Below are 24,828 nucleotides of genomic sequence, written 5' to 3'. Positions count from 1 at the left end.
CGCAGGGAAGCAAACCAACACACAGGGCGGATATTGTATAATTTTGATTTTTTTTATTTAAAAGCCATAAAATAACTATTTAAAACGTTAAAAAGAGAAGAGCAATATAAAATAAAACGAAACATTAGCTAGCTCACACGGTGAACCTTGTCTTAGGACCTTTAAAAAATAGCCGTTAGAGAATGTAATGCGTTGTAACGGATTCGTAGCGACATCAGTCCTGGCATGGCAAGGTTTGAAATCGAATTCTGTTCAATACGTCCCCCCAAAACCAAGCCTAATTATTCAGCTAAAAGTAAAATAAGTAAAGGAAGCCAGAAATAGCAGGCCAAGATCTCTTGAGGCGAAGAAGGGAGAACGACGAACAAAATAAGGACAATTTCATTAGAATCAGCTTGCCCAAATCAGCTAAAATCAGATATGTTTTTCTTAGGACACTTTATTATCAACCAATATCGTTTGATAACGCATTCGAATGCTACATTCAATATTCCAAATCTGGACAGTGGGTAGCTATGTACTTCTTGCTTTCCTTCCTTATCTCCTTGTGAAACTCGTCATAGTCCGGGAACTCGGCCGTCACTTTCTTAACCCAGCTCCTAATGCCAGGATAACGCTCCAGATCGTACCGGATCCACTCGAGCGTCGTGATGCTTCCAAGCACAAAGATATCGGCCAGCGTCAGATGATCGGCAGCAATGAACGGTCGTTCGGTAACGAACTTTTCCGTCAGATCGAGCGCTTGCTGGAGTTTGCGCTCCAGTTCCTCGGACAGGCGTTTGTCCGCGATCATCTCGTCGATACCGGCAAGCACATTTTTGTAGAGCGTTCCGATGTCGAAAAAGAGGCGTTGGTTTACGACGGACCGTACTTTAGGATCCTTCGGGTAGAGGACGCCGTCTTGGTCATACTTTTCCACCAGATACAGGGCAATTGCGTACGACTCCCAGATCACATGCCCATCATCCACCAGAGTCGGGATCGTGTGTTGAGGATTCAGCTGAGCAGTATCGAATGATCGGTAAACATTGATGTTAAGTTATGTTCAACAATCACCTACCTTCGTGAGTGCCGCTATATCAGCCGGATCGTGGATGTCCGACTTCTTAACGTTAAGCGTGATGCCCAACTTTTTTGCCACCAGCAGCACATTCTGGCACGGCGGTGAGATGACATCACTGTACAGTTCCATGATCAAATGTTAACGACCAAAAAAAAGGAAAGAACTTAAAAGAGCGGCAACCAACTGACTCTTGCGCGACCGGTCACGCTACTGGCGCAATGTTTTATAGGCAGACGAGAATTTGGACTGTGCGACAGACGACTGATTATTTCACTACTACTTCGCTATGCGGCGCAACGTTTGGAAGCTATCGTTGTGACTGTGAAACCCACCCATGAGTGCTCGTCTAGCGCATGTTCCGCTCCCTGGCACTGATTGAGCTGGCAACCGGGGGGAAGGGGGAAGAGAAGCAAACAAATGGTTGGAAAGTCATTACCGCGGAATATGCGTAGATAACGCGTCACTGATTGATTTTGATTCGACACTGCCGGAAATTGGACTAAGTCCAGCAGATTGCTGGTGGACAAAAACGGGAACGCCTAAAGATAAAAGAGAAAGCTAGAAAAAAATTGCTTTTTAAGGCTATTCAGCAGAGGTCGTGTCGTGGTTCATGAACGCCTGAATATATGCAAAATTTATGAAAAAAAAAATGAAAAAAAAATGAAAATCGTGTGGAACGACACTTAACGAAGTAATACAGAATTGATTTAATTTGCTTTCAAGCACGTCTACAGGTGATAACAAAGTTCCACACACTGTACGCCGCCTTCACCTATCAGTGCCAGTCCGAAATTGCATACGCTACAACCCTAATAACGGTAGCATTTTACAAGCCCAACAATAATCCATCATACGACCAACCATATCGCGCCTTCTCTGCGTCCTGGGCATATAAATAACGCATCCCGCCGATCACTGGTGGATCGGGTTTTATCTGTCTGCAAAGTCCCGGATATGGATCTGTACTACAACATCCTGTCGCCACCGTCACGCGCCATACTGCTGCTGGGCGAAGCACTGCACCTGAAGTTCAACCTGATCAGCCTGGACGTGCACCGGAAGGACTATGTGAACGCAGCGTTTAAGAAGATCAACCTCCAGCACACGGTACCGACGCTGGTGGTCGATGGTGTGGCCATCTGTGAACCGGGCGCCATACTGATCTATCTAGCGGAGCAGTATGCACCGGCCGGTAGCACCTACTATCCGCCCGATCCGTTGCGCCGCGCGATCGTTAACCAACGGCTGCTGTTCGAGTGTGGAACGCTGTACAAGTGCATCTTCGTGTACTACAGTCCGGTCGTGCTGGAACGTGCCGTTCCGGTGGAGACGGATCGGCAGAAGCTGGACGAAGCGGTAGCCGTGCTGGACGGTATCCTGCACCACAGTGCGTTTGTGGCGGGCGATTGTCTTACCGTGGCCGATTACTCGCTAGTGTGCACCGTGTCCATGCTGGTGCTGCTCAAGTTTGAGCTAGCCCCGTACGCAGCTGTCCGTCGGTGGTACGAACGGTGTAAGGAGGTGATTGCCGGTTACACCGAACTGACGCAGCGTGCCGTGCGGATGTTCCAAAAATGGATGGAGCAGGAAAATGGGTCTAATCCCCGCAAAGCATAAGCGGTCGGACAAGTCGTCCGATACATGCTAGAGCCCCAGGCTCTGGAGGTGTTTATTTTATCAGTTTTCTACCATAATCGATATCGTGTCGTGTCATCGTGGTGTAAGCCCTGGTCGATAAGATTCCCCAGTGAATCTCGTATCGTACAGGTAGGTGGTGCGTTAGTCGGCCGGTGCTCGCGCAGTCGTGTTGAGTGTTGTTGGACGTCAGCTCGTGAGGGAGAAGCATTGCAAGGAAGATGAATTTCTACTATCATCCCGCGTCACCGTACTGCCGGGCAGTGATGCTGGTGGCGAAAGCGCTCAAGCTGAACCTCAACATGCTGTACGTCGATCTGATGACGGACGAACAGCTGCGACCAAGCTTTACAGCGGTATGTATTGTCCGCGACTCGCACTTATGAGTATGGTTTGTGACACCCGTTCTTTTCTTCACGCACAACAGATCAATCCATTCCACTGCGTACCGACACTGGTGGATAACGATTTGACGCTGTGGGAGTCACGTGCCATACTGGTGTATCTGGTCGACAAGTACGGCCGAACCAACAGCCGGCTCTACCCGAAGGATCCCAAGACACGGGCGATCATTAACCAGCGGCTATTCTTCGACCATGGCACCCTTGGCACACGGCTGGAGGACTACTTTTATCCGCTCTACTTCGAGGGTGCCACGCCCGGTGGTGAGAAGCTCGAAAAGCTGGAAGAAGCGCTCGGCTGGCTGAACGAATATCTTATCACGAATCCGTATGCCGCCGGACCAAACATGACGCTGGCGGATTACAGTCTGGTGGCGACCGTTTCTTCGCTCGAGGTGGTCCAGTACGATCTGAGCAAGTATCCGGCCATTGCCGCCTGGTACGAGGGCTGCAAGGCAACGATCGTCGACTATCAGGAGATCAACGAGAGCGGAATGCAGCAGTATCGTGCGTACTTCGAGTCGGGATTGCATCCCGTCGCCTAGCAACTGCATAGTTTCGGATGTCCTTCCGGTCGCAAGGCCACACTTCAGGGAACTTGATAGGATGATGTTCATGTTTTAAATTTTTTGTTGTCTTTTGTGTGTGTGTGTGTACAATTGGTAATTGGTTTAACAGCTAGTTTTCTTACAACCTAGGATAACACAGATAAACGTTGCTAACAATAAATAGGTATAGTGCGACTGTACATGCGCGGCCGTTGAGCCGACGGTGCCCGGTTTGACCGAGGCCGGTTCGTGTTTGGAATTAGTCTTGTACGGCGGATAGCTGTTGCCGCCGGCAGCTCCACCGTTGCTGCTACCGCTACCGCTGCTGCTATCGCCGCCCCGACCGCCATCGTTGCGCCCGGTGGTAACGCTGGACGGTGGAGCCGGTGTCGAGTTGGGCACCGCGGACGGTGAGGAACTTTGGTGGAAGTGGTTTCCGTTGGTGCCAGCGAGGACACCCGCGTGTCCCGCGCCGGCACCACCACCACCACCACCACCATTGGACAGACCGGGTCGCTGGGTTGGCTGCGGTACCTCCGAGTACTTGTGGGTAGGCCGGCCCGGCACCTTGAACACCTCGGGCTGCGTACAGTGCGCGACCTTGTTCAGCTCCATGCCGAATCGGTGCGGATTCACGTCCCGCTGGCAGTGTTCGCCCGCCTCCTTGATGAAGATCTGCCGCTCGGACAGCATCGTGCCGACGAAGCATTCGTACGTACCGACGTCCCGGCGCTGGGTGTACGTGTACACGATGTTCCGGTGTGTCCACTGGCCTAGACAGCGGTATTCGCGTTCTGTGGAGAGAGTGAGAGAGCACCACGTTAATCCACCGTCTTTATCGCGATTCGGCAAAGCAACATACCTTCGTACACCTCGTTCATGTAATCGCAGGCCGAGATTTGATAGTACATGATGTCCTGTGACTCACACTCGGACGACAGTTTCGCACACAGCCCCTCGTCGTCCGGGATGATGCCCGAGAACTCGCCGATGATCGGGCAGGGCGACACGATGTCGTTGCTGTCGAGCCGGCCCTGCGTAAGCCACCGGTCATCGTTGAAGTAGAAATCGTTACAGATCGTGGCGGTGTAGTTGGGCGACTGGCGGCTGCTTATCTGGAACTCGAACACGTTCGTATCGCGCCGCTCGATTTTCAAACACTGGTACATCTCCTCGCCGCTAAAGAGATCGGGGAAAGGGTGAGCAAAAAAAAAAACGATTCCCGGATTAGAAGGTGTCCGTGGGGGCCGTGGCGTGAAAAACTCATTTACTTTCACCGGTTGGCGGGTGATTGAATGAAAGGAAATGAGGTGAGCCAGTAATGAAAGGAACGGTGGTAATTTGATGCCACTCTGTGTGTACTAGCACTACTACTGCTACTACTTGTGTTGGCCACCACAATTACAAAAGAGCACCTTGCAAACGATGCCGCGGATGCGTTCGATGGGAAGTTAATGGAGTTTTGGAACGAAAAAAGGGAACGTACAAGCCCCCAAAACCGGCCCGACATGAAGTAATGAAGCGCCTATTTTGATAATTAATTTAGTTTCGCAAGTCGGTAACCTCGGCGAGTAATTTGGAGTAACTCTTCCAGAAACGCTGAACAGGGGGGGGGGGGGGAGGTGGGAGGAAAGAAAGGGAGCGAAAGCGTGGGGGAATTGGGGAAAAATGAAAATAATTACCATTGCGTTTGGCTGTAGACGATGTACTTGTTCGAGTCGTGGTTGGTGTAGTTCTTGACGCACTTCATCGTGTACGTCTTGAACGTGTTGTGGTCTTTGTAGATGAGCTGGTTCTGATTGACGATCACGTGCTCCCAGCGTCCGATCAGCCAGCTGGGAAAGCTGCAATAAGCGGATAAGGCACAACCGTAGGGTTTGATTAGTTTTCCCTGCTGTCAAATGCTCGTTAAGCGCTCGTTAAGCGATGGTTCTTGCTTGACCTACCTGCAGTACTGTGTGACCGGACCGAACTCGAGTGGAATCGGGCGCAGTGTTAGCACCTCGTGATGGTACTCACCGCCGATGCCATTGCCGTTCGTGTATCGTGAGTTCGGATGACGCACGTACTGACGTTCGATCGCACGGCAAGTGGAGTCACGGCTGAACGAGATCTCGATCTCACCCGTCTTGGGGTTTTCTGTGTAGGTGGCGCACCGATACTTCGGTCCAAGGTGCGATTCATTGCCGGTACTGAGCAGGGCGAGATAATTACGATTCCCAAAGCCACGCCAATGGCCGAGACACTCGAACGTTACTTCCCGATCGGGGAAGGCACAGTTCCGGAAGCGCAGGTTCAACGCCGAACCGGAAGGGCAGTTGTCCACCTCTGACTCTACCGAGTCACACTCGATACCATCGGTCGTGTCGCTGCTATCCACGCTGTACGTCATCCGGTATCGGCCGTGGATGGGACAGTACTCCTGCCGCACCTCGGCACCATCCCACTCGTGGAATTCTGCAATTTAGAAGAGGAGGAAAGGAAAAAAAAGTGGCTCATTAAACTCTGCTCAACACCCCAAGATCTACGGTTCGAAATGGTGACCAAGCGTAACTTACTGTAGAGGATAATTTCGGTGTTCTTCGCCTCGTTCAGCAGATCGTCATCGGTTAGGCAGGAGGCGAGCGCTTTCTCCTCGTTCGTGTGACACTTGGACAGGTAGTCTTTGTCGGCGGCCAGCACCCGCAGGACGTTCTTCGAGACGAGTTTCAGGTGGAAGCAGCGATAGCAGCTCGCCTCCTCCGAACCGGTCATCAGGATCACGTTGTTATCCCGCCGCTTGTGACACATGCCCCACAGTGGGATCGCATTCTCCGTGATGTTGATGCGGCTGTACCGTACCACACCTTCCGGTGTGACCGTGTTCTGGGTAATGTAGCCGCCCTGGAACTCGAACGGGAAGTAGCAGGAAGCGTCACCTGCAGGTGATGAGAATAGAGGTGGAAGAAAACATTAGTGTCAGTGAGGGCTAGAATGGGGCAATGGGTGGAGTTGCGGTTCGTCGATTCACCGGTGTGGAACGGAACGAAATGCATCTGATGAAATTGTAACTTCTTCCCTTGGTAAGTTGGATGCAAAAGGAGGACCAGCGGGTTGAGGTGCTGATCGTTTAAGTTGAACGGGCTCATGTCGTTGAGCCGTCGTCGGTGGCTTACCGGAAGCTGGCAAGCGAAACGTAACGAAGCCTGGTGTGGGAAAAGCCGTCCAGTTTTCGGATGCCAATTTCATGGTCTGCGACGTCGTCACCGTTCCGTTCCGAGGGGCATGCACGGTGCAAGCGTTGCAATGGCAATTAGAGACCCGCGTATGCGCGTCAACGGTTTACTTGCAGCCAGGTGGGGGGGCAAATGGGAACGATCCCCAACCGGGATGGGTTTGCGCGGTGCAACGAAATGGAAAGCAGCGGCCAGTTGCACTTGCCAGAAGATGCAAACGACGGGCTTAGCTTTAATCACCATCATCAGTCGGGGTGTGCTAATGCAGCCAGTGCAGCTTTCCCATCCCGGGCGATCGCGAACCGACCAACCGAACAGCCGAGGGTGAATGGCTGGCGATCGTTCAATCGGACGCTCGCTTCACGGTGGCACCACCGTGCCTTCTCAATAGGCGTTAGGCTCCATCGGTGTACCTCGACGGACCAACGCTACCACTAACGGTGCTAAGTCCCCCTAAGCCTTTGGTGCTTTGGTTCGGCTAACGGTACCGATGCGCTCGGAATGGTTTGCAGAGCAAAAAATAGGTAAATTCGCGTCCCGATGCGTTCCGCGATCCAGTAACTTCTAGCTCGGCAGGAGGAGCTGTATCGGCTTAATTAAATCAACTTTACCGGGGTTGGGCGAGCCGCGTGAAGCGCTTTTAATCCGTTGACAAGATCGGCTATTGCGAGGTTGGAGAAGGGGAAGCGAATAGTTTTCCCGATGCACGTTGGGACGAGTGGTGGACATATGTCGGAGAGATTCAAATTTAAGTACATAGTCCAACAGTTTCATTTTACGAGCTTTCTAGACCTTCTCCAGTACAAACTCTTCAAAGTTGGAATTAAAACTAACCGAAGTCAACTACCGAAGTGAATGTCCACTTGTTTGCTTCACACCATCCCACCGTGCGACCGGACCGGGTCCAGATCGAAAATCGTGTTTAGCTTGGTTTGTTGAACGTCCGAGCCGTGGAGTTGCCGCCGTGTACCATCGTTTTTGTGCCAGTGTTTCGATTAATTAGATTCCACCCGGTGAACGCGATGATCGTAACGGCGCGCAGCAAGGAGGTATTATTACCGTGTTTTTCTTGCCGTTCCGTCTCTAAATGCTGTCATTAGCGCGGAGAGGAAAGATGAACGGTTCAAGATGAACTACTTAATTTTTCTTCCTCTTTACATAACGAAATGGTACGCGGGCGCGCTCGGTCGTCGAGCACGATGGTCGCGCTTGCCCATTGCCGGTTACACGAGCGTGAGAATTGGTTTTGTGATCGAAGTCGCCGGATCGCTGGCTTGTCGCCTTTTTTTGCGGAGAGTTTGCGTTATTATGGATTCGTCACAGTGCTCTAGCCGGAGCGCGTTTTGGTTTTCGGTGAGTTATTGATTGGTTTTCCTTAGGCCTAGGACGGTTTGTGAAGGAATGTCAGGCTGCAGAAGGTGACCGCGCCTCATCGGCACTTCACCAAGCGGATTTAGTTTAAATCAATTCAATTCAATTCCCCCGCGCCTGGATGTGCTCGAGCGTGGGGAAGAATATCCCGTTGGCAGACAGATCATCCTAGGCTTCGATCCCGATGACTAATGCCGCTTCGCCTCGCCAATTATTAGTCTGTACCGGATCGCCCGCGTATATGGCGAAACAATAATTCACCACTCTCCGGACACGGAAGATGCCATCCGGCTGGCTGGCGCATCGTGCGGGGGTCGACGGTGTTGCGCTGTACACACCTTCGCCTTGTCACGTGGTGATGGGTTTTGCGTAGGCGCGACTCGCTTTCCGAGTGTGTACCGTCGTCCGTCGCCTTTGTTCGCTCACATGCAGCAGTGGGCATGATCGGTCCCGACTTTGGACGAAGGGAACGTCGAGTCGGGGCCGGCAATGTAACGACGTTTTAATAAACAAGCCCATTCCGGGCGATGCATTCTGGCCGGGGCGGCCCTTTACCTTCCCAAACGGCTGATAGCTCGAAAGACACTTTTCAGTTTCTTCTCTGTCTGCTTTTTTGTTCGCGTTGGAATCGAGCCCGAATCCAGATCGTGGCCCCGCGTCGCTTTGGGGGTTGGAATTTCTTGCGTAGGCGCTCGTCGAGCCTTGCTGGCACCGCGGCCCGCCAAGATTATGCGCCGCGCACGGATCAACCGAGAAACCTTGTTTGTCTTCCGAGAAATGGGCCTGGGAACGGTCGGGCTGCGCTTTCGGGCTCTTGTGGGCTCGGGCTTTGATCGCGTCCAAGCAAACATGGGCAGCAGCGAACGGGGAGAAAATGTGGTTGTTGTGTGCACTCTGCATACGATCAGTGTCGCGCGATAAGCCGCCGAAAGGGACGCGCACGCCATTGCACGGAAAATGTTTTTAACCGTACATGCTCTTTCTCCGCGCAATGGGATCGATCGGCGTATGATAAAGCCGCATCCAAACATGGACACACGCTGTCGAATAAAGACGCGGCTGGTGGTCTCTGCGTGAACGACCTCGGAAGAAAAGGCGAGCGATCCGGACGATAAATTAGCGGGTTGTCGAATGCAACCGGGCTGCAGCGGTGAAGCATTCTTGGCCGAAGGTGCGCCATAAAGTGTCACCACCCAGGGGGGAATGGTTCTTGTAGCCGTCACGTGCCCTGTCCCCTGTATGTACCAAGCCCACGTGATCGAATGCTTGAACTATTACACAGCTCCACGCAACGCCAACTCTTCCGGCGGTGACCGGCGTCCAAAGTCCTCCCAAAAAAACGGCGTGAAGTGATTGTTTGGGGCAGGCTTTCACACGCCCGGAAGGGCTTGCCCGTTACTCATTGACATGTTTTATGGGGGATCCGCAGAATTCGCGGATCGTGTCGCCTTCCCATCATTAGCTAGCTGAGAACTGAATTAATTTCCGGCAATATCCGGACGCTCGGCAATACGATCCGAGCTAATCGTGGTGAGAAATGGGCGAAAGCAGATTGGAACCAGCTTCGTCTCGAAGTGGTGAGGCTCGACGAGGCAGACCCGAAGCAGGTGGCAAAGTTGACCACAACCGCCAGCAACAAAATATGGATGAAACATTTTTTGGAGACTGCAGCTTGGTGCCCTTTCTTTTGGTGTAAAGCGTGATTTTTGTGGTGTTGATCTCGAGGTCTCTCTCTCTCTTCGTCTTCCCGAAGTCAGGTACGATCATTGGATTGTGCTTCTGGCACCGATCACAGGAAGTTGCTATAACGGTGCGCAAAACAAACCCGGAAAGCCCGGAAAAACATCGCCTAATGGCGAGCCCGGCCCGTTTCTCTGACCCCAGTGTGTTCCGAAGTAATTGGCACATCGAATTCCGCAATGGTGATTAGGACGACTAGGTTAGGGAAAATTCCCTCCAATTAAAAGTTCCAACCCGTTCGAGATTTTAGTGAAAAATTGGGAACATCGTCGAATCTAACACCGACCAGTGTGACACTGCCCTCTCCCCCAAAAGGAAGTCATTATTAATTTATGCCATTACGCTTAATTGTCTTCTTGAGGCTCAGGAAGCTGCAAACCTTCGACAGGTAATCCACAACATCAAGTCACGGCAATTCAGTGACCAACATTGTTGTCTTGATGATCATTCACTCACGAGGAAGTACTTGCCATCTGCCCTCTTCCCGAATAAATAGTAGCGGACTCCGTTACCACCTGCGGGCCAGTGGAGACGCTAGCCAAAATCAATCAATACACAAACACAATTCGTAGCGCTCGACTGACTCTCCACTCCACTATTGTACAGGAAGCAGAAACAATGAACATTTAAAAAGCCCTCACACAACAAACGATCGGAACGGGTAGTGGGGCTTTGTGTTGGAAGGGTTGTGCCGCCATAAGCTCCGAAACTCCTCTCGATCCAGACGCCCGGGGTGCTGTCCGGTGCCCAAAAATTGTTTCACTTGGTTGGTGGTCTACTCGATCGCGGGCGTGCGCCTCGCAAAGCCACTATGGGGCCCGCAGATCGGCGATCAAGTGGAAAATGATCGACGGTTTCGGTTCCTTGTCTGGACTGTCCGATTCTGGAGGCAAGGCTGGTGAACAGAATCGTGATCCCGACCGACAACTGTCGCTTGAAATCGTTAGCTCTAAAACAAATCGATCATCAAGACGGCAGAGGAAGAAGCCGGGACGAGACAAATGAGAAAATTAACCAATCATTCAGATGATGTTTATTATTATTTGAGGTTTCGTTTTTTTCCCAGTCTCCAACGCTATAAAGCAGGGAAAGCTTCCAGTGGGGGGGAGCAAGGAGGTGGGATTTTCCCGAACTGACCCCCTTTTTTATTTAGTTTGAACCACATTCCACATGTTTGCATCTTTTTTTTTTTGTTGCTATCAACAACGCATTTTTTCCCAACGCATCACCGCCACACGCCACATCCAAATCTCCGGTTGCACCCCCGGGTGAAAAAGTGGATCGACCGACGGCTGGGTGTTAAACTGCAGTTTTTTCTCGTTAATACACTTTCGCAGTTTAACGCCGGGCCCCCCAGTTAGACAAAAGCGAGATAAATCTCAGGGGGGTGGGGGGGGGCGGGTGAGTCTGGACTGGTTTTACGATCACTTCTCTCAGCGCAGACGCTTTTCGTGTTATTTTTATTCGGTGGCACAAAGCGAAAACAGATTACCCGCGGCATAGATATATGTACGAAGGGGAAGACAATTCGCTCGGTACGAAAAGCTCGGGAAACTCCTTTCAAGTGCTGGCTCTGCGGTGGCGAATGGTATGGAATGTGGCAGCTAACACAGAGAGAGAGGGAGACCCACAAGCAACCGGAACGCGACAGTAGGAAAGCAAACAACATCCTATTCAGAAGACGAAGCAAAAAAAAACGAGCGAAACATCTTCCCCATTGGAGGACAAAGTAGCAAATAAATACATCACCGGCAGCAGCAGCAGAACATCATCAACATTGGCCATCTTCGTTTGTTCACGGTCGGGCACATCACTCCACACCGAAGGGTGAAGGGGTGCCTGTGGCCGACATCTGCCGACATCATCCACCCCACGGATGAGCCCATCTGGCACCCACAGAAGCTAGGGCCGGAAGATGATTGCACCGCCAGTAGTGCTCGCAGCTCGCAGAATCGCATCCATCAAGTGCAGTGCCACCGCTGTGTGTGTGTGTTTCGTGCGAAAGGGGCCGCTCGCGGATAATGTTCGCACCGCAATGAGCAACCGATGTACAAATAATGCTGCACTTTAAATCTCGCCGGGCGATGGAAATTGGAGTCCAGGTCCCGCCCGGGCTGCCGCCCATGGGAACTGCGGTTGTTTTTTCCCCTCTCGCACACACCCAAAAGCAACGGTTGAAGTTACGGTTGACAATAAATCATAAATTTCCGTGTTCTTTCTGGTATAAATTTGACCCTGATGAGCCATTAGTGCAATCTGGGGTTTTAAACAGATAGCTTACATAAATATCAGCCGAGATCTCTTCGGGTAGCCACTTCGTGCAGCTGGAAATCCGCTAATGGGAAACGGAATTATGCATCCCGGGGTTATGGGGTTGTGTGGTATTGTGTGACAGCAGTAAACGAGTGTTTCGTTGTTTCTTTTTTTCAAGTCGAAATGGGAACATCTGAAACGCCAGGCTCCTAGTCGCTCCAGTTTTCCAGTGGAACTAGCGTCTCGGAGCTGGACCGTTCAATCGGATCAAAAAGTTTGGAATGTGCGGTAGCTAGCACCATTGTAGGTAGCAGAGCGGTCGATGTTCTGCTCTGGTTGCTACCTAGGGCCTAGACATCTTACGAGACGATCAAACGATCGCAACATCTTCATCGTAGCCGTTCGGAAGAGTGGAGAGGAAAAAACAGAAAACTCATCCTCGATCGAGGGTGCTAGGTTTTGTTTATTTCCCCGTGCATCCGTAAGAGGTTTCGGTGCATCACTACATACACACCCGGAGAGCTCCGAGAGCTCCATTCAAGATCGGGGTTTCTTGTTGTTCTCGCGTGTACCATCATTCTTCGCCTGTTTGCGCTGGTACTCAATCAAATTCCAATCCCAACGCGTTCATTCATGACCGAGAGACAAAAAGCCTTGAAAGAGGAACCTTTCGACCGGTGGTAATCGACCGGTAAGCACAGAACGATCGCGAGGACGCGTAGATCAAGTAAGGAGCAAGTGAATCTTTGACCTGCCGTTTGGGAAGGGAAAGCGCACGTTCAAAGTCCATTACCTGTTTTCTATCCTCCGATGCTCTTACGAAGATCCGTTCCGGTACAGATCTGCATCCTGCCCAGTCATTCACAAGGGACATTCGCAGGTAAACGAACGACCATTTTCACAACACATTAGCTGGCCGGCCTTCCGGGGCAGGGGAAAGAAATTTCCCCGTGCCGGAGACCTCTTTGAGATATCTGGTAGAGAGGTACCTTAATAGCATCATTCGATATCATGCCGGAAGTTTTCCTTTTCTGTTTTCATGGTCGGAAAAGGGCATTCTAACGACTCCATCCCCTAGCAAGGCCACTTAGAACGGTTCCCGAGACCGAGTAATGTTTTCTTCGTCTACTGCTAGCATAATATCTCAATTTCGTTCGTCCGCTCCATGAGCGGCCGTTTAACCGACGTTTGTACCTGGGTGCCGCAATTAACGCAGCGCAAGGGACAGACATCGTGGGCTTAAGCGCACCACGGAACGATCAAATGTAACCATCAAATGTAACCATGTAACCGTGTAATAAAACAACAACAACGGGCCAGTGCCGCCAGTTTGGTGCGACGCGCAAACCCAGTAATTAGATCGATCGAACCCTCGCAGGTCCAAGATGGCAGGTCGGCCTCCGTAAAAACCTGTTGCCTAATGACGGAACGGAACGAATGTGTCTCTGTTGGTGGCAGTCTGTGGCCGAACCGAAAGTGAATTCGGTTAGGCAGGATTCCTGGGGGCTTAGAACGGACTCCACTATAATTACCGGGGTTATGGATGTGGTACAAAAGGTGCCGAAAGGGATTGGGAAATGGGAGAAGACTCATTTCGCGAACAAAACGTACCGGATAGCGTTTGGTGTGTCACTTCGGGCTAGCATTCTGCCCAATTATCAGAGACATCCTCAAGGAGCGAGCCCGAGGCCCACCCAGGACAGATAATAATTTAAACCCGAAGTTATTTCCGCAATCGGGGTTCGATCAGATACCCCCATCAGGGCCCCGTTTCTGTTTCATCAGCCGACCGGAAACAGAACTGCATACCAACGTTAATGAGCCGAGCTTTATGAGGTGGGTTCCGAGAGGTTATAGTTCGTTGCTTCCTGCTTTACGCAGTTCAAGCTTCTTTCTGCTGTTGAAAGGGCTTTTTTCTACCCCACCGCAGAGAAAAAAACCTTTGCTTTTGTTTATCCTTTTGTTGTCTCGTTCACTGAACCCCCTTTATTTTGGATAAGAAAGGGGAAGAAAAAAAGCAGCACCAAATTTATCGATGGGTCATCGGATTTTTCCCGAGGAATTGCAGCCCAATGTCGGGAGGTTTTGTTTGCCAATTTTTTTGTTTTGGGTTTTTTTTTTCGGTCGGTGTGCATCGAATTATGCTTTAGAAAGCATATCCAAAACCCCCCCTCCATTTTGGCCTATTTATTAAGCTTCGGTTCGGTTGCCGAGTAAAAAAATGGCGCTCGTTTGGATGAAGCGGCCGATTGAGGTTTTTTTTGTTTTGTTCGTTGTTGTCGTTGGTCGTTGTTACCAAATTTAATATAAAATGCACCTACAAAGCCCTGTTACAGCTCTAACCGACCGGTAAGCGAGCAACAACCAAAGGGAGTTGAGTTAATCGAGCAGATTTGGCAGAAAATGAATAAAATAATGAAACAAAAAAATTGTTCACGCAAGCAAGTGCCATTTTTCACCTTGATTTGGTTGGTAAATCGTGGTGAGCAAACGGTGGGCGATTGTTTTCCTTCCCGCTCGCCGAATCTTGTTCGTTCGCAGCGAATGAATGAATCGAGCAGGTTGTTTTTGCAACTCACCCGTGGGGCTGTCTTTTTATTACGGGAACCATCCAGCGCTGATCTAGCTGCTGAACGACGAAAACTTTAGGCTCCAAGCTCCATTAAAATTACCTTTAATCAAGCAATCAAGTGGTAAGTGTTGTACACCCCCCCTCATACGATCATGCGCTGTATTCATTTCCAGTGTCGTTCAGGGTGAGGTTAGGTCTTAAGAATTAAACGAAATCTTGTCTTGCCTGTGTTCTGCGATTTACGATGCCGATTTCCCCCCGCGAGTAGTGCAATAAAACTTGACGATTTTCTTCCTCTCTCTCTCGCTCGGCCTTTCTCTCTCTCGTAGAGATGCTTTCAATTTAGGCACCAATGATCAACTATCCCGTCCAGGAGGAGGAAGGTCCGTTGTGAGTCCGTTGCTGCATAATACACCGACCGATCGTCCAGCGCAAGGAGATCAAAATCAAACCATTCAGCTTGGAAGTATGGTTAGTATATGCTGTTAATTGGATGTGTGGCTGGCCCGAATCGGGGAAGAAGCCGAAATGTGGTGTTCAAGAAATAATTCCACACAACAAAAAACTACACCAACGTGTACACAAACAGCGCATCGGGTGGGGCACGCTGATCTTTCCCTGATCGACACACACACAACCACTCACACGTATGCTTTTATTCAGGTCGTCGCTCGGGAAATTACTCGCTTTCCGTCGGCAGGGCGCATCACATTTCGGGCTAGATCATCCAATTTCCGAGCGAATCTAATGCTCGAAGATGTGTGTATGTATGCAGGGGCTCGCCATTGGGATTGGGAGCGGTTTTATGTTTCTCCTCTGAAATCACTTCTTCACCTCATCGACTTTCTCCCGAGGTGTGTGAGTGTTGATGTGCTTTTATTTAAGGGGTGTGCAGATGGGAACTCAGTCGCGGAAATCCTGCCTTCTTGTTTTGCATCCACGATCCGAAAGTGGGCGCAAACGAACGAGTTTAAACAATTGATCTGGTTTGCGGATCACGATGAACAGGCACAAGGCTTAAGCACGCAATCCGCAATCCCCGAAATCTTAGGGGATCATGTTTGGCAATTTTTTTAATGGTGATCTTCAAAACACTCAATCCACAGTTGGCGCGTTGGCGAATCGATCGCAACGCTGGTTGCGCGTTGTCATTGCGTGCCTCCCATAAGACTTCCTTCCCGCGTCCAATCCAATTGTCATGTCGTCTGGGGAGGAGGCTGCACGCGAAGGTAAGCCGTGTTAAAATTCTCCCGGCATGCCCCGCATGCCGTTCGACATGTCCGTTCCCAAGCACAAGGGAACGAAGCAACAACAACAAAAATGTGGAAAGCAAGTAGAAGAAAAAAAACCACTCCAAAAGCATAACAATACAGGGGAAAACGCTCGAAAGCCCCCGTTTCGAGCGCAGCTCTTCGGTCGGACGAATAAATGTTTATTGTGATACGATTAATTTTAATTTGATGTTAGATTTAAGTGAGCAGATTAGAATCATCAATCACGCCAGTCGAACAACAACGAAAAAAAAAAAGTGTCGAGCCCGTCGAGGTCGCGTACTGGGCGCGCTGCTCACAGAAAACCCGCCGAAAGCCGTCCGGCACGACGCAAATCTCTTCGGTCTTCGGTTTCCGTTCCTTTCGCTTCGTGCTTGGTACGGCGGGAAAGCAGTCATCCGGAGGTCTCCTTAGGTGGACCTGTACAAGCCGCGCGCACACACCAGATCTAATCGGGAACCGGGTTAGGAGGAGAGTTATGTTAGACTATTTTTGCCAAGCAGCAAGAGCAAGCGGGCGAACCGAATAAGGTGCGCGCCCGGCAAGCTTGTAGGCCACAATTGTGCGAATCGACACTTGGCGATCGCGACAATCCAATCCACCGCGGGATTGGCACCCTGCCAGGTTGCTCGCTGGAGTTGATAAAGGAGTGCACCGACCGGTTGCCCATTTTTGGGCATCGAACATTGCAAAAATCGTACATCGGTTCGGTGGAATGCGCTGAAGAAAGTGGACCAACGTTCCATGTTCGGTTTGGGTCTTCGGATTGGTCCATCGAGTGTAGCAGCTGCATCTCGATGCTCGCTGTTCGAAAAATCAATATCCGGCCACGAAGACGGTCAATGTGCGCGCGAGCTCTCTCGAGTGCTTCATTAGTGGCCGGTGGTACGCCTAATGGAGCGGCCCGAACCGGCCGAACAATTAAACCATCCAACGTTTCGTGTTCGCTTGCGTGGTCTGGCGGAAGCCGCCGACCACCGTTTCGAAAGGAAATCCATATCCACATTCCACCACCAGGATTCCCATCGGGAATCGCGGGATTGGCCGGATTGAAACCTTTTACAGCTGCTGTTGCTGTTGTTCTTTCTCCTCCACCCTCTTCCTCACCATTTCCTTTCCGCGGTTCGGTTTCGGTTGCTTTCTGTGCTAGATTTCTTACGAAATAATTACCCGTACAAGCTGGGGGAAGGGAGATGGTGTGTGTGGCGGTTGAAATGCAGGGATTTCGGTATTCTATTCGGCCTAAACCACATAATTTTCGACGTTTCGAACGGCTCTACATCCTCATCATCATCACCGCCACCACCAATCATCATCCGGGCCGTGCCGGTGCTCTGTTGTTAGCGAACAGCACGCAGAACACTCGTGCGCCGCCGGTGAGGATCGCCCGAGAAGGCCACTTATGGAGGGCTGGAAGATGATTTGTGGCGCTTGCGCTGAAAGCTCATCTGGCGGTGGCTAGTTAGCCGGGGCATCATCGGCAACATCATCGGATCCTTTAATTCATGTTTCGCCATCTTCGTTTCATGGATTTCGACAACATTTCGCACACACACACACCCAACCTAAATTGGATCTCGGGGGTTTGGAAATTGCACCACGCAGTTGGACACGGGGCGGACAGAGGAGAGAAAAAAAGGAACCTCGCGACAAGGTCAACAAATCGATCTTCACTATCGTACGTTTCGCTTCAAGCCAACGCTTCAAAGTTCCTCTCGAGTAGAAAAGATATCCGCTCACACACAAGCGCACACGCTTGGTTTGGAAGCGGATGAAGACATTCGGGGAAATTAAAGCAAAACTATATTCCTGGCGGTTCAATAACTCAGGCGACTCACATGACGCACGACTTAATCCGTGCTCTGAGCTACGAAGCTGCCATTGGAACGGAAACAAAAGTAGAAACTCCGAACTTTACAACACACACACACACACAGCCAGAGGAAAAAATAACACCGTTTAGAGCTTAGCGATCGATCTTTCGAGCGATCTGATGTTCTCCGGCTTACTTTAGGCACAACCATCCCAATTCTCACCCTAGTTCCTCGCTTCTACTGTTGCTACGAACGATCGATCGATCGATGCGTTGAAAATGGCCGATCGAGCCGAACCAACCCCGGCCCCGGGAGCGAACGAAACAGGCGAACTGGTCGAAATCGGAATATTTTTTAATTATATGCTTCGATAGACATTAATAGAATTAAATGGTAAGCGCATGTATTTCCGTGCGATGGCGCACTGCCTCCGCCAGCCACAACACGGCGTGACTAATCCCCGTGCTCCGGAGCACCGAACCAGCACCGGCAACTCCCGTTCTTGGATTCCGTTCCGTTACGACGGACGAGCCTTCGAGCCTTGTTCCCTTCTTATTCACCACGATCCAGCAAGTCACATCTGTAAGGAGACCTCGCCTCTTTTTTGGGGTCTCTACGATGCGGTGAGCCCAGGTGAGCTAGGCGGCCGTTCGACGTTTTGGCATCGCATTCCACTGCGTCCAGCCATCCCGAAAACCGCCCGATCGGAAAACAATCACCAGGTGAGTCCACAAGAGTGTCGAGTGGTGGATGAAACAACGTGCGCTTCCTGTGGCGTTTCCGTGGCCCCGGGGGTCTCCAAGCTGACCGACGTCCTCAGCAGCGGTGGATTCAGCGCCGGATAAGATTAGGCCGAGCTTCTCGACCGGGTTGTGTTTGTTTTGCGCACCGAAGCATAACTCCGGTCCAGAATGGAGTCCAAAAAACACAAAATGCTTTCTTTTTTTGCTTGCTGTGTTGCACACACATCACGAGAGTCTAACCCAAGCACCGTAGACTCCGCTATGGCTTCTTCTGGCGAATAGTACCGGCGGATGTGCGAAAGCACTGTGTGGGTCTCCCTGCTTGTTCGCTTGAGGTTGGCTCGAAACTATGCCTGAATGCTGTTGCTGTTAATATGTTACATTTCGACCGCCATATCGACCCCACAGAGGATGACGATCTCACGCCGTAAGTCGCGAGCCGCTGCTGCTACGATGCGATCTTAGCAAAAGCTCTCCGAACATTCAAATCTGTTCCGTTGGAGTCGCGTTGGTGGAATGTCTTTTTTTGCGGGGGGGAGATTGCACCCTCACATTCCTGGTGGCCTCATCCCTTCACTTTTCCCAACGCCCTCGAGGTCTCGTGGACCCACCCGGGGGAAGGTCTGGTCGGTGTGGGTAGATACATGTTTATTTATCGTTTTTTACTCGCAAACTGCCGCTGTTGGGACCCACTGCCACTGGGCGCTCCAATTTTTTGTGTATGTGTTTCTCCGTGTACTTCAGCTCCACTTTCTTCGCGGCGCAACTGGGCGCGGAAAGGAAAAGAGTTGTTAAGCAAATGCCAGTGTCAATGCAATGCCAGAAACAAGCGGGCAAGCAAAAGGGAAGCCGGCTATTTAAGGCTGAAGCTTTGCCGATGCCGGAACATTCTAAGCATATTCACATCTGCCTACAAATAGTGTAATTGCATGCATGTATGCGCGGCGCACTTCTTTTGCTTTCTTAACGACCTGGCTGGAATGCTGGCCGAAGCTGTGTGTCCGCTCCGTGCTCGTATCTCTCGCCGCCCGATTGGAGCAGTTTTACAGCATGTGAATCAGAGATATCAGACAGCCATCCCCCCGACCCATGTTGGGGCCTGGTTGTGGAGCACGACGCATCGCTCTGTGTATCTCTTTCCTTGTTTTCTTCTATTATCACGGGTTTTCCTTGGGCTTTCCTCTGCTCGAGTGAAAGAGAGCTAGGCTTTTTCCTTCACCATTCAAAAACTGCTTCCATCGGCGAGTAAGATGCAGTTTGAAGATTTATTTATCATCTCATTCCCATTGCAAACGCTCTGTTGTGGTTCACCAGGAGTAGCAGCAACTGGGCGCGTGGCGTTCCCCCCCCCCCCCCCCCCCCCCTTTTGGAACAGGTTCCCGAACTCGATAATAACATTTTACGAGCAGGTTACCGAAGCACCGGTGACCTGGACGAGGATCTGCGATCTAAGTAGTCGATTTACAGGGCCATTCTTGCTTTATCCTACCGGTTCCATCATTTTCCGCGGCTCGCGTTCTCGGTCTCGCGGGTTCGCGTTTTATGCTCCGGAAGCACAGCGAGTGCACAAGATTAACGACTAGCGCGAAACAAGTCTCTTGCGGACGGCAGGTCCGACAGTGGGTACGCTCAGTTTTATGGGTCCCTTCTTTCTGCCGACCAGCAGCAGCAACAGCAGCAACCCTGATTAACCACCGAACAATGTCAGGTGCCGATCGTGCCCTGGGAGGTTTAACGCATTAAATGATCGTGGTAGATACTTTCGCAACAACGTGCACGAACGTCTACGTCTCAGCTTCCAGCGTCCAGGGCCGGATGCGGACGGAAACATAAAACTAGCTTTTGCGAGAGGATCAACCAACCTGCGTGGTTGTTCTGATTTTCTTGTCCCTCTGCACTCACTCGACCGTTTGGTGAGGATGAGCTTTTTGCATTCAAAAATGGGTACAACGCCCAACGCCGAGGTGGACAGTTTCGGTCGCAAGAAAACGGAGCTTGCAAAATAACCCCCCGAATTCTGCAGGGGACAGACAGCCTCAACGGTCGGTGTAGAGTTACCGGTTACCGGTCGATGCTGTTCCGTATTGAATTACCCGCAGCCTTCTCCGGTATCGTCTTCGCTAAGCGGTACCGGGTGATTCTCGAAAGTGAAGTAACGATGATATTGCCACAGCATCTCGTCGCCTGGGGGGTTTATTTATTCGCCATTCTTGGCACAGGTTTGGCAAAACCAGCACCACAAGATGCGTTCGGGATGGTTAAAAATAAAAATGATGCGCTCGCGTAGACTCCACCAGGCCGGGCGGTCTATTTGTGCTTGAGGACATACCACCGACGGTCGCCATATTTAACACCACCCGTAGACGAGTTTTGACATTTGCAAGTGCCTCTCAAGCTCGCGCCATCCGAGAACTTGAGAACCGTGGCATGAAGTGTCCGCTATGGGCTGGGAAACGCTCGGTTCCGGCAACGAACATGGGTAGCTATTGGGCTGGCTACGAAAGCACAGTATGGTACACCAAGGCATCCAGACGTGCTCATCCAGCAGCAGCAGACGCTGACGCCACCGAATTGGAACCTCCCCCAAGGAACCGATGATGCTGTTTTATTTGGGGCTCTCTTGACAAAATTCTTCCGATGCTCCTATTTTGTTCCTCTGTCTGCCCGCGTGGCCGTTCAAGGACCACTCGAAAGTAGCGCGTAGGAGCTGCTTCAATAGACTTTTACGGCAAGTTTTGCTGACGAAAGGAGCGCGCGCGCGCGTAGGCGATGTGACGAGTGTAGACAACCACATTCCGGTAAGGTTCGGGCCGGGGATGTGAATGCGGACAAACCATACCAAACCGAAAGCAAAAAAAAACCGAACTTCAGCTAATGGTGATGGTAACGAATTTGTAATCAATCTTTCAATCATTACTTCATCGACCCTTAAAGCGTGGACGGGAAGGATTTTAATTTAAAACGCCCCCCAATTGCCGAGGTTTTGCTCGGTCGCCTGTGACTTGTGTGAGGAGATGTAAAAGGATTGAAGTATTGTAGGGCACTGCTAGCTTCCTATTTTAATGAAACGCGCCCTCATTTGGATGTCATCCACTGCCGAAGGATGGAATTCGAAAGGCAACGAATATAGCACAAGCAAAAAAAAAAAAAACAGCCCAGGGAGTTTGGAACTCAGAGACAACAGCAGCAAAAAACAAAAACTCCTCGCAACCGGAAGCTGGTATCGAATGAACTCAACCGGGGAGGGCTTTGATTTATCGCCAACAAGGAGCACAAGGAGCCCTTGCAACCAAAAGAGAAGGCCACCACCAAATTCCCTGAGCTCATTCTTGGTTCTACTGTTTCACAACTGGCACTGGGAAAATCGACCACAAGAATGTTTGCCATCAAAAATATGCTCCCGGGCAAAAGTGGGACGGAGGACAATATCGGACCGGAGGGTCCGTTTTTTTGTTTTCGCCAAGTATAACGTCCCAAGAAGACTGGGGCAATGGGTATTGGGTTTCATATTCGGATCGGAAGCCATCATCGGGTTGGTTGGAAGGGATCTCGTGCCTTTTTTGTGTGTGTTTTAAATATGTTAGTCTTCCGTTGTGCTTTATGCATGCAACGACTCATTTAGAGCCAGTACCGAATCGGGCTCAGAATAGCGGAGAGTGTGTGCAAATATTAAAAAAAGGGGTTCATTGAGTCTCTGATTTGCTCTGGTTGTAATATGAGCTTATTGCTGGTTGGTGAAACTCCCTACGGACAAGTACAAGCACACGCACACACGGAGGGTTGATGTGTATGTAGAGCCAGAGCCAGTGTGTGTCCTTCCCAGGAGATAACATCACTGCAAGGTTTTATCTTCACTATTTGTCGAAGGTTGATCCGGGACCCGACCCACCGGCCATCAAACCCAAAAAATTGACATCTTTCCGTGCTTCAGACCGGCGCACCAGACAACCGGGCTTCGCGCGGCATCGTAATCGGAATGTGGAACCAGCCAACCACCCACCCCACCAACCGAACCGGTTACGTGGGCGGCAGCTTTATCTTAAACAACCGTAATGGGAAAAATTCCACCTTTATTGTGTTTACCTTTGTCTTTTTTTGGTGCGTGGTTGGTTTATTTTTGTAGTTTCTTCACCTTGCGTTAATGGGAACTACTTACCCCGATTCCGGCTTGGGTTTGTCCGCGATGAAGGTGAATGCTCGCTTTCGGGGTGTATGTTTTGACGTTTGTTAAGCTTTAGAAATGTCATAAATTTCGACCGCGGCTGCGTGTGAACTGCCGCAAACCCGGAGGAGCCACTCCCGGTTCCAGGTTGGCGAAAAAAAACCCGTAGCAAAACGGCTTCATTGCTCACCCATCATTAGGCTTGTGCGGAGCGTTGTGTGGACCAGGTGGGTCTCGGAGCATGGTGCGATGTTGGCGAAAAAACTGCAACCACATCACGGGTCTAGGTGGAACAAAAGAGGTGTGTGTTTAATGCTACCCGCTGTGAGCATCTGTTAAGCGGGAGGGGAACAAGACATCACAACGGGACGCCTCCGTTGGACGGTGACTTCGATGATCTAACTGCGATGTTCGACAAAGTAAAGCCAAAACGGCCCGGAATCGCGCAGCGGTTACCCGAGCACGCGTGCTTTCATAGTCGTTGATCGACAGTAATCGTATGCAAAGTACCACGATCTGCACAATGTTAGCAAAACAGGAACCCACTTCAATGATCAACAGACACTGGTGGTCGAACTCTCGTTCTGAACAGGATTCCAGCGAATGTCTTCATCGCTTCATTGGTGTCGCTCCGGTGTGCTTGTTTGCATCGGGATGTGAACAAGATGCGACCAAAAGCCGTTTGGTTGATTCCCTGGGAAAAAGCGAAACATCCGCTGATGACGGAAAAAAAACTACCCAGTAAGCCTGTCTTCCTGTCCCGTGGCGGTTTGCGCAACTATCATTAGGCCATTCTGTACACTGGGCCGCTTTTGCAACGGGGTCTTCTTTCATTAGCGGGACTCGCCAGCACCGAAGATGCTGCCCAGTCGAAGCTGCTTGATGGGTGCGATCAAGTACGAAGCTGAGAAACAGTGGCTGCCCATCCAGAACCATGTAAATTAGTGCAAACCGGGGAGAGCATCGCTCATGGTTTCACTCTGGATCATCCATGATCGGATTCTGTCCCGCCGGTGCTGGAGATTCCCACAGGCATCGTCATTACTTGCGATGCGTCAATTGGTCAGCTGGGCTGGGCTCCGAGCGCGATCGCTCCCCAATTGATGAGCCCAGCAGCCATTGCTCCGGAGGGAACGAACGAACAAAACGTTCGGGAGCATCAGCCCGCATTAGCTACTCCTATGGCCTAGATTTGCTGGGGTCCGTTGGGTCCCGGACGAGCGAGCCCATCGATTGCTCGCTGGACAAGCGGATTTTAGTCATAAATTAGCGCTCGTTTGCAACGCTGGAAGGTGTTGTGCTTGAGGTCTGGAGTAGCATTGGAGGTCAGTTAGTCAGCAAGCCAGCCCAGCAAAAGTGATTAGTGTTTAGACACCGGATGCAACGAACTCTCGGCGGGTTGGCCACTTTGTTTTTGGCAAAGTATTGCCATGAATGTAATAAAGAAAAAACTAAATCTCTCGGACCAGAAGCCGGTTGCCCAACGGCGGTGGATTGGTTCGTTACGCACGATCGGATCGCAGTGGTACCGTGGTCTGTCGACGTTTTCCGGCTGGTCCAGCACAGCTGAGTTATAGCTTCCCTCAATAGCTGTGGTTGGTGTGTTGTTGTATTTGATGCGGTAGCCACCGCACTAACACAATCGCATCCCTTTGACGTTTGACGTTCCCGAAAAGGGCTGCCCTTGGACGTCGCGTTATTTGCGCACGCTGGCTTCTTCGATCAGCGCTCGATCAGAGGCAAAACCACATCAATCCAGAAGCCGAACTCGGGGTACGAAGACGATCAAGTCTCAAGCTCAAAGAACCACGGCCAAGAACTGATGGTGCCAGGAAGGAAGTCATAATTTCATACCTCCCGTCCAGCCTCTTGCCGCAGTGACTTACTTCTGAGCAGCATCAAAAGATCGCCATAAAACAGCAACGCTCCTAGAGGCACACAGGCACACACAATGTGCGCGTGTGAGTTTGGTTTGGTTGTCGTTTATGGGGTTTTGCTCTGTTTGCTTTTGGTGCGTTTCCTGCACTCTTTTCTTTTTCC

At 50.9% G+C, this 24,828-nt stretch overlaps 4 protein-coding genes across 4 annotated transcripts in view; 2 read left to right on the top strand and 2 right to left on the bottom strand.

Moving 5' to 3' along the window:
* Positions 1-419: 419 nt before the first annotated feature.
* On the bottom strand, positions 420-1,468 carry LOC118503003 (glutathione S-transferase 4-like). Its single transcript, XM_036035814.1, has 2 exons — positions 1,061-1,468; positions 420-1,000 (listed from the first exon to the last, which is right to left on the bottom strand). The coding sequence occupies exons 1-2, from the start codon at positions 1,190-1,192 to the stop codon at positions 485-487; spliced, it is 648 nt and encodes a 215-aa protein (XP_035891707.1). The 5' UTR covers positions 1,193-1,468; the 3' UTR covers positions 420-484.
* A 61-nt stretch (positions 1,469-1,529) lies between these two features.
* On the top strand, positions 1,530-2,681 carry LOC118503000 (glutathione S-transferase D1-like). The gene has a single exon (XM_036035810.1). The coding sequence runs from the start codon at positions 2,018-2,020 to the stop codon at positions 2,678-2,680; it is 663 nt and encodes a 220-aa protein (XP_035891703.1). The 5' UTR covers positions 1,530-2,017; the 3' UTR covers position 2,681.
* A 204-nt stretch (positions 2,682-2,885) lies between these two features.
* Positions 2,886-3,847, top strand: LOC118503002 (glutathione S-transferase 1-like). Its single transcript, XM_036035813.1, has 2 exons — positions 2,886-3,054; positions 3,126-3,847. Exons 1-2 carry the CDS (start codon positions 2,920-2,922, stop codon positions 3,642-3,644), a joined length of 654 nt encoding a protein of 217 aa, XP_035891706.1. The 5' UTR covers positions 2,886-2,919; the 3' UTR covers positions 3,645-3,847.
* LOC118502986 overlaps positions 3,697-24,828 on the bottom strand; it is a 33,167-nt gene continuing 12,035 nt past the window's right edge. Inside the window, exons 2-6 of the mRNA XM_036035778.1 lie at positions 6,206-6,565; positions 5,594-6,104; positions 5,330-5,491; positions 4,510-4,826; positions 3,697-4,441 (exon numbers count right to left, since the gene is read on the bottom strand). Of these exons, the coding sequence (XP_035891671.1) occupies positions 3,771-4,441; positions 4,510-4,826; positions 5,330-5,491; positions 5,594-6,104; positions 6,206-6,565 (2,021 nt within the window). The 3' untranslated portion in view covers positions 3,697-3,770. The remainder of the gene's footprint in view (positions 4,442-4,509; positions 4,827-5,329; positions 5,492-5,593; positions 6,105-6,205; positions 6,566-24,828) is intronic.

Source organism: Anopheles stephensi, chromosome 2, assembly GCF_013141755.1.
Source record: "Anopheles stephensi strain Indian chromosome 2, UCI_ANSTEP_V1.0, whole genome shotgun sequence".
NCBI classification, from domain to species: Eukaryota; Metazoa; Arthropoda; class Insecta; order Diptera; family Culicidae; genus Anopheles; species Anopheles stephensi.
This window is presented reverse-complemented; position numbering and strand designations above follow the sequence as displayed.